Source organism: Scardinius erythrophthalmus, assembly GCF_964197995.2.
Source record: "Scardinius erythrophthalmus genome assembly, chromosome: 5".
NCBI lineage: Eukaryota > Metazoa > Chordata > Actinopteri > Cypriniformes > Leuciscidae > Scardinius > Scardinius erythrophthalmus.
The window spans coordinates 6,378,424-6,387,581 of record NC_138225.1 but is presented as its reverse complement, the minus strand read 5'-3'; the positions used below and the strand labels follow the sequence as shown (position 1 = coordinate 6,387,581).

The window sequence follows — 9,158 nt, the reverse complement described above, 5'->3', positions numbered from 1 at the left end:
GTTTACAATGGTAATTTAGTCTTCTTTTTTTAAAAAAAAATAAGTGTGAGTTTTCCTACTTCTTGAAACTTTCAGTTTTATAAATAGAGACAATCTTTAAAGGATGAACAAAAATGTTTTGGTCGACACATAAAAAAAATATATATATATTTTAATAGGATATAGTTTTGAAGTGCTGTAAAAAGATGTGTAGGCTACTTTCATAACCACAGTATACCATAGTTATAGTTATGTCTGGTTCAGAATACGCAATTTTTTTGTCTGTTACTATAGTCAATGTATCAGATTACACGATTTCGAGTCTCGACTCCTAAAAATCTTGTCATGTCCTGGACAAGAAACATTGTCAGACTACACATTGCTTTACGACCAGTCATCTCGAGCCGTCTCACACACATATTCACTCGCACATGTACGCACGCACACACTCTCTCACTCTCTCTCGCTCGCTCACTCACTCACTCACTTGCGCGCGGGCGCGCACACACACACACACACACACACACACTCATTCATTCGCGCGCGCGCGCGCACACACACACACACACACACACACACTCATTCACTCGGAACCCTTCATGGAGGACCGTTAAAAAAAATAATTGTTGTGATGTCGTAAACAAAGCATCGCAGACGCGACGTCGGTTGTCGCCCACTATGAACGAGATGAAATTTACTGGTCGCACATGTGCGACTGGATGTAAAATTTAGTCGCACACTCTCAAATTTTGGTCGCAAAATGCGACCATTTGGTCGCAGTCTGGAGCCCTGCAGAGGATATGTGCCGATGGCTCTTGTGTCTCATTGTTTACAGTCTGGAAGTGCTTATAGTCAAGAATGAGGCCAATATATTTTGTTCAGCATGATTATTTAATATAGCAAAAATAAGGCACAAGGTTAGAAAAAATAAGACAACAGGTTTATAAAAAGATATACAATGTATATGTGTAGCTGTAGGCCTATTTTTTTTTACAAACATCCACAGAATTGAACAATGCTGGAGCAGTCAAAGATATTTAATTACAATGTTGATCTTTTAAAGGGATACTTTAACTAAAAATGAAAATTCATGAATATTTATTCATGTTGTCTATTTTTTCCCCCAAAACATATTTCTTCTGCTCAAGATTCAAGAAAGTCATGCAGGTTTGAAATGATGAGGGTAAATAATTAATGATAGCATTATCATTTTGTGTCTATCACTTTAAAATATAGCATTACGGATTTCTGGAAATTAAGCAGAATATAATTTATCCTTTGGAATCATACAGATACAGTCTAACAGAGATCAGGATATTAAAGTTACACAAGAATCAAGTCAATAGACAATTACATAGGATCAATGAATAGACACATTTGCATAGAGTAATCCAGGAATCATACAGAACTTATAACTCTACACATAATTGAATTAAATTGTTTATTAAACATGCCTGCATAACAGTGGCGGATACAGAATGTCATTAATAGGTGGGCCTGGTGAATATACGGAGGGGCCTCGGTTTTTTAAGCTTATATACACGCCCAGTGGCGTAACTTTGCTAAATCAGATATATGTACAATAACATTACGATGTCCAGCAATCGATTTAACCCTCAGACGGTCTTTCGTTTCGGAGTCACATCCTGGGCCTTCCCGGTCAGAAGTGACCGGAGGCCTAAAAATGAAACTTCCTCCATCCCAGTAAATCCAATGCAATTTATTTTTGTTCTATAATATTTATTCTTTTTAATTTTGTATTTTGAGATAATTTTATTGAATTTATTAATATTTATGCAATATTTATGGTCTATTTTTGCCATTGAAATTAATAAAAAAATATATAAATATATGTAAGTAGTATTAACATATACCATGTGTCACTTTTGGCTTGATTTATGACCCCTTTGATTGATTTATGACCTCATGATTGACAGGGAATCCTTGTCTCAAAAAACAGGGTCTCTGATTTACAGTGCAGAGCTGGCTGTGATTTGCGTCCTGATTGACATGTGACCGCGTTGTCACACGTTCACCCACGGTGATGTCTGGTGAGCTGTTGTTTTAAAAGACAAAAACAGATCAAACAGATGTGTCTTTGATTTACAGTGCCAAACTGTCTAGCCATTTGTTGATTGGTATCTGACTCCTTCCAGTCTGATGGTGCGAAGGTGTCTGGACAGGACGCGCGATGTGTATTGCAATATTTTCTGTGATGGTAGGTGCGTATGTAAATGGCGTTGTGAGGGAGCAGCCTACATTTAACACTTTTGACCATGCGTAGGTACCTGTATAAAAATAGGGGTTTATTTCATTCAACAAACAGCTTGCATCGACGTCTCTGTCTCGTTCTCAAACTACAATTTTCCACGCTGCATTTCGTTATTGGAAACGTGTGTGTGAATTCACAAGAAGATGGACGCCAGTCTTAACAGTAAGTGTTTTTATTGTTTAGTAATAGCAGAGAATGTCTAATAGGAAGAGAATTGGCACTCTCTGTTTACTTCCGGTTTCTGGACTGGTTGCAGTAACACGTCTCTGTCCATGCGGGGGCGCTCGCGAGCGAGTGCAGAATGAATGGAGGTCTATGGCGAAAAACCCTCAAAATCCACTTTTCTCAGGATATAATTTTTTGTCTAGTAATTTGAATGTTGTATTCGAAAGAAGATGCAAAGAAATTACACATTGCTGGGTGTTAGATTTTTTAGAGCCACTTATTTGGTTTAAAAAGTCTTTTAAAATGTCAATGACGTCAGAATGCTGACGTCATTAGCAGAATGCTAGCGTGTTATGGGCAACAACAACTCAACCTGTAAGAAATCGAAAAGAAATAAGTACTCGTTCATTCAACTTTCGACCTATAACCTATGTTGAACTAGCAAAGCCTACAATAAAATCTGAGATTTCTCAACAGCAATCGGGTGAAAGAGACACATTTAGCCGTATAGCCCCATTGACTCCCATTCAGTCTGCACTCGCTCGCGATCACCCCCAGTGGAATTCTAATGGAACTGCAACCAAAATCAATACAATGGGGCTGAATAGGGAGTGCCAAGGCTCTCCGTAGACGGGCTCTGGTAATAGTGTTAAGAAACTTACGAGAGTTACTGTTCTATTGCGTTACTTTAACAGGTTTCTCTGCGCTTCAGGTGATGCAACTGGAGTGAGTCTTTTCGATATTGTTGAGGAGATTAATTTCCTGAATCAAGCGAGTGGTACGTAATAATTACGTTTTATGTTTAAATGTTAATATTGTTTGTATGTTTGTATGTACGTGTGATGCATAAACGTTTTATATATATATATATATGAGTCATTCTAGAATTGGGGATACATTTCGAGTCTCCCAGATAAACCTTCTTTTATTTAAAAAAAAAAAAAAATTTAATCAATTTTGAATAATAACACAAAATATATTACACTATCACTAAAAATAATGCTTTATGTATATTTAGGAATACAATTTAATGGGGAAATATTAAGTAAATGACTCCCACTGCACCTATTATTGACTGTCTCCGCCTCCTGATTCATACATTCAACTTGAATTATCATGAAATAATTAAGTCTAATTTTCAAATTTTTTGTTTGTTTACTCTTTTAAGTTATATAAACAATTGCATAGAATATATATTTTCTGTATTATTTGTAATTTAATTAATAAATAAATAGATTTTGTGTCTGTCCCTACATTCTGGTCAACTCTGTTACCTCTGTTATAAAACAAAAAAAAAACCTCCAAAGCATTTGTAGAAAAAGCATGTGACTTGCACCAAGGAATGTCACTTCCTCTGGTGGGAAACTCTGGAAAGCGTGAAGTATTTCATTATTCTTCTCTCATTAATTTGTACAAAATGATTAGTATACACCAATAGTAGATTAATTATTTGTCAAATCTATTATTGTGATATTGCAGTGAATCTCTCATTCACTTTTAAAAAAATGATTATATGGTGAAAACCCATAAAATTATGATTTTAGACATGCCATGTGGTATCTGGTTTGAGGTTAGCATTTTGAGATAAAGCACAAAATGGTGGAAAATGTCAACTCTGTTGTCGTCAACTCTGTTATCAACCCATATAAATCAACCCATTTTGTCTGTAACAGAGTTGATAGATTTTTACATTGATGTTCAGTTAGTAAATTGATATTCAGCATTAATATTTTAAATCTTACAAGTTTAAGATCAGCAAATATTTAAAATGTTGAATTTAAAGTGCCTTCTATGAAAATAAAAAGGTTTAAAAGAAAAAGAAAATCATATTTTTTTGTTTTATTTCTATACTTGAAATGTACCCGCAATTCTGGAATGACCCATATATACCAGGAGGAGCTCCGAATCGGAGATCTAGCACTGTAAATGATCCTTTGCCAGAGCGCGCGGACGTCCTTGTGCATAGTAAGTGTTCTGCTTCCTAAAACTGATCCGTATGCGGTGTGTGTGAGAACACATGCTTCATATATTGTAATGTGTGTAGAAAAAAACATTGTATCTTCTTTGTAACTAACTCTCTCTCTCTATCTTTTTTACCAGCCCGACCGAAACGGGAAACTGTCACAGCTTTAGTACATACTAGAGCGCCGTGTGACAATGTGCTCATTCCCCCGATCCGTGAGTGTATTTCGACATTATCGATCGTTATACTATTTGCTATTACGGTGTGATGATTTTAGTTTAAAACTTCCTTATATGTATTTCCAGAAGGCTTATCAAACTAATTCGCGTGGAATAGAGGCGAAACCGAAAAACAGACTCAAGCGGAAAGCTGGTGTGAACATCGCCCCAAAAGCAAAAGTACCAGTTGATTTCAAACCACAGACATCGAGCCGGAAGAAGCCAAGACGATCAGCTGTTAAAAGTATGTGAACAAACAAAACTGATGGAATGATTTCTCTTTATACTAAATCAGACACAAACAATGTAGTAGAGTATGATATTGTTTTTATTTGGATGTAATAGAGAGAGAGCTCATGTCTCTCTCTCTGGGTGATTGTGTGTGTGTGTGTGTGTATGTGTGTGTGTGTGTGTGTGTGTGTGCGTGCGGATAGTTTAAACTGTATGACATGCATAATGTTTAAAACGTAAACATGCATATCTCTTAGAGTATGCTTTTAGCCTACCTTTTTTAACTGTCTGTAGTGGAGAACACTGTGTAAAAGTGCAGACATCTCTTCTCAAATACCTTTATAAATAGGTATGTTGAAAATAAAATAAAAAATATAATAAAGTTAGTCTTTTAATGCATAAATTATTCTAAATTATTCTATTTTTCCCCCATCTCTTTTCTCAACAGATGTGGTCGTGGACGACAATGTGGTTCCCGATATAAATGATGTTCAGAGCTGGAGTGATGGACTGATAGAATCGTGGGATGACTGTGTGTTTACACCCGAACCCGAAACACAGCGACCTGTTCCATCCAGCAAACGTGTGGTGGCTGTGGAAGAATCTGACCCTGAACAGCTGCTTTCAAATCAGGAGGCTTTCAGACAGGAATCACAGCCCAATATAGACACTCAACAAATAATCAGTGCGATACATGCAATTGAGAAAAAGATTGATGCTCACGCACATTCTACAGCTACAGTGCTACAACAGCATGGTGTTTGGATTAAGCAGCTCATGGCAACACAACAACAGCATGGTATTTCGTTCAAGCAAGTCATAGCTGCACAACGGCTGCATAGTGGATCTGTCCAAAAAGCGGCCGTAGATCAATGTTTGTCGGTGGAGTTGTTAAAGAAGGTCGTGTTCATGGCAAAAAAGAATCACTGGTGAGTTGTCTATTTCATTTTGCTGGGTGTGTTATACTTTTTCTTTTATACAATGTTTTTTTTTTTTTTTTTTCATTTCTTTTTTCTTTTATCCCATGCTGTGCGTGTGTTATCGCTATGATTGTATAGTTGTTGATTAGTTGGTTTTCTTTTTTTTCCACTGGTTTTATTTACCGTAGTTATTTCATGTATAACCTACGTGTGTTTAAATAAAAACAAAACAAAAAATTGTTTTAAAATGGCCAAACGTTGTCGGGAGTCAGATGATTTTGATCAGGATCGGGTGGCGAGGTTTAGACGGGACGATGGTAGTATGGTGCCCCTTGATCAATGCAATACCACAGAAACATTGCACTATTTAATACAGACAATGGATGAAATTAATAGGCCTAGGTCTACAACAGACACATTGCTAGAATTATTAACCATTATGAGCACGATGTCAGATGAAGAACCAGAACCAAATTCTGATTTTGAACACTTATTGAATACCCAACGTATAGGAGAGGTACCTGAACCTACTCTAGAACCAAATTCTGATTTTGAACATTTTGATACCCCCCAACAGTCAGGAGAGGTGTCTGAACCTACTCCAGAACCAAATTCTGATTTTGAACATTTTGATACACAGGAGAAGGGGTGTGTACGCAGTCACAACACACACTCAATCCTGATGCACCCAACATGGGTCTCACACATGATGATTATAGAATCACTTGTAAGAGAGGGTGGTGATGTGGGTGGGTACACTGTACTGCCGCGAACTCGGTTTAATGGTCTGGAAATCCATAGGCTTATAAATCTGCGGGAGATATCTTCTACTGATTTAGCAGCCTACACAGTGTTTTTACACGATGCGCTTTCTGAAATAGTGGCATTTTCCAGACTGTTAGGCGGAGATGGTAGTTTAATCAGCATCACCTTGAGGGGTCCTAGTTTGACATCAGATGTTAGTACACTATTGTCAGGTAGCAATGGTTACAGTGTAGATCTATTTATAAACGAGCTTGAAAAAATAATGCAGAGCAACTCTGATGTGCAGTTTGATGAGAGAATGAATTTAAGAGTGTCGATAGCGAGAAGTAAACGTGGCGGTGCTTATCGTAAGTTACGTGACCTTGCACACAATGAGGTGATCGCCAAAAACAGACTTAATCTGTTCTGCCCCACGAACGTTTCAAACAACCTTTGTTTTGCAATCTGCCTGGCACATTTCCTAAACCCACAGAAACCGCACACTGAGCTAGAGTCAGTTGCATCTTCATTGCAGAAGTCAGCTGGATATGCTGATCAACACAAGATAGCGTTTAATGACATCAGACAGTTTGAACGCATGCTGAATGTTAAAATAGTTGTCTTCTATCGGTCTGATACAGGTGTTTTGGAGAAGTATACAAACAAAGACGATCCGCATCCTAAAACAGCATTTTTGTACCTGCATGACAATCATTATTTTATGATTAAAAATCTACGCGGTACACCATATGTGTGTGAGTTTTGCTACCAAGGATTCACGTGTAGGAGAGATCACAGATGTCGGTACGTCTGCGATGTCTGTAATGACCCAGAATGTCATAAACAACCCAAAAAGCCAAAACATTGCGACGACTGTCTGCGTTACTGTAAGTCTGACTACTGTTTTGAGATGCATAAAAAACCACCTCAAGGTATGCAATTCGCGCAGTGTGATGTCACCAAATATTGCGGTAAATGTAATAGACGTTACCATGTCAGCGGCCCTAAACCCAGACCCCATAAATGCCCGGCAGATCGTTGTGTGCACTGTGGTGAGAGTATGGTTACCGATGGTGTGCATCAATGTTTTATCCAGCCTGTTAAGGCGGACATGCCAAACGATCGTTACATTTTCTACGATTTTGAGACCCGTTATGAAAACGGAAGGCACATCGCCAATTTCGTATGCGCTATTACATTTGCTGGCGAAGAATTCATGGTTGAAGGACCAGATTGTGTGGATCGCCTCGTTAAAAAATTCAGACATCCTCGTTACCGTAATTACACGTGGATTGCGCATAACGCATCAGGGTTTGATAATTTCATCCTTTTGGAATACTTTACTAAGAAGGGGTTTGCCCCTAAAATTACGATGCAAGGCTGTCGTCTAATCTTAATGTATGACGCAGCATTCAAACAGCGGTTTATTGATTCATACTCTTTCTTCTGCCCTCGGTTGAGTGTGTGTCTACTCAGCCTATGCAGCGAGCTAAACATGCAGTAAAGAAGGTGGTTCCAGGAACGACAAGACACAGTTTTCCTCTTAAGTGTCTTTACTGAAGACCTCTCTCTTTTCTGACTTTTTTGTAAAACTGTGAACATACAAACAAATTGTATTTAAAATACATTATTTAACAAACAAAATGCATAGATGCAAATTTTAATACTGCAAGTGACGAGAATTCAAAATAAGAATCACAAAATTACAGTTTACAAATAATTCAGGTTGTATCGTATGCCACCATGTGGTAGCAGAATACACTGCAGCTAATTACAGTTTCAGAGCACACGTTTATAGGCAATGCAAAACTGTTCAACATATCTGTGATCCCAACATTTTTACTGAAAACTGTAGAATAAAGCTGTAGATTTATTTATCTTCTCACTATTCTGTAAAAGTATAACAGCTCTTACTCTTTAATTAACAAACTCAACAAGCCTTGGTTCAAAGCTACACTGAAACCCAAAACCTCTGATTTTACATTTATAACCTGTATGTACAACCTGACGATCTGAATAGTGAGAAAAAAGTGCTAACACAGGCTTATATATGATATTGTGCATCCACATACACCCACATGGAAGCTAGCAACATTAATTAGACTTAGATCACAAACAACTTTTGTTAGTAAGAATTAAAATAACCTCTTAAAGAATGAGAACAATATCGACAACCAATAACTCACAGATTATGGCATATCAACACCTCTGGACATTCTCACCGCGTGTGACAAACTTTTTTTGCCTGTTCCCTCTCAACACTGAGCGCCGTCTCGTGCACGCAATGTAAAACAGAAGAAGAACCCCAAAACTCTAAAAGAGATACTGACCCCTAGTGGGAAAATAAAGAAATGCACTAGATAATTAACGCAATACTATTGAAACATAGAGGGACAGAACACTCCCCGCCTGACATCTGTAGAATGTCATCCATAACTAGCATAGCAAAGTACCTGATTCTAAGCACTGTCCTTAGACACCAATAACACAACCTCACTTATAGGTCTTACGTAGCATCGGAGTTCACCCTTACGGAAAATCTTAACCTCTATTTTCCTGACAAGTCCATCCTCGCTTGGGAAGATTTTGGTTATGAGTCCAAGTGGCCAGTTGTTCCTATGTTCAAGTGCCTCCTTTAGCAGAACAACATCTCCTGTTTGTAGATT

The 9,158-nt window shown here is 37.7% G+C and overlaps 1 protein-coding gene across 3 annotated transcripts; it reads left to right on the top strand.

Annotated features, from left to right (window-relative positions):
- The first annotated feature begins 1,999 nt into the window (after positions 1 to 1,999).
- Positions 2,000 to 6,002, top strand: LOC308691262 (uncharacterized protein). Of its 3 annotated transcripts, XM_081366307.1 has the most exons (6): positions 2,306 to 2,413; positions 3,129 to 3,194; positions 4,310 to 4,381; positions 4,517 to 4,594; positions 4,685 to 4,841; positions 5,277 to 6,002. In XM_081366307.1, the coding sequence occupies exons 4-6, from the start codon at positions 4,574 to 4,576 to the stop codon at positions 5,759 to 5,761; spliced, it is 663 nt and encodes a 220-aa protein (XP_081222433.1). In that variant the 5' UTR covers positions 2,306 to 2,413; positions 3,129 to 3,194; positions 4,310 to 4,381; positions 4,517 to 4,573; the 3' UTR covers positions 5,762 to 6,002. The 3 variants fall into 3 exon arrangements, with proteins under 3 accessions (XP_081222435.1, XP_081222433.1, XP_081222434.1); XM_081366309.1 differs by lacking the exon at positions 4,310 to 4,381 and having other exon boundaries at positions 2,000 to 2,413; XM_081366308.1 differs by lacking the exon at positions 2,306 to 2,413 and having other exon boundaries at positions 3,005 to 3,194.
- Positions 6,003 to 9,158: the final 3,156 nt, after the last annotated feature.

Coding starts and splice junctions, on each gene's coding strand:
- LOC308691262 (XM_081366309.1), top strand. CDS start 4,574: ATGTGCTCATTCCCCCGATCC. Junction 4,595..4,684: donor TGTGCTCATTCCCCCGATCC/GTGAGTGTATTT, acceptor ATGTATTTCCAG/AAGGCTTATCAAACTAATTC. Junction 4,842..5,276: donor AAGACGATCAGCTGTTAAAA/GTATGTGAACAA, acceptor TTTTCTCAACAG/ATGTGGTCGTGGACGACAAT.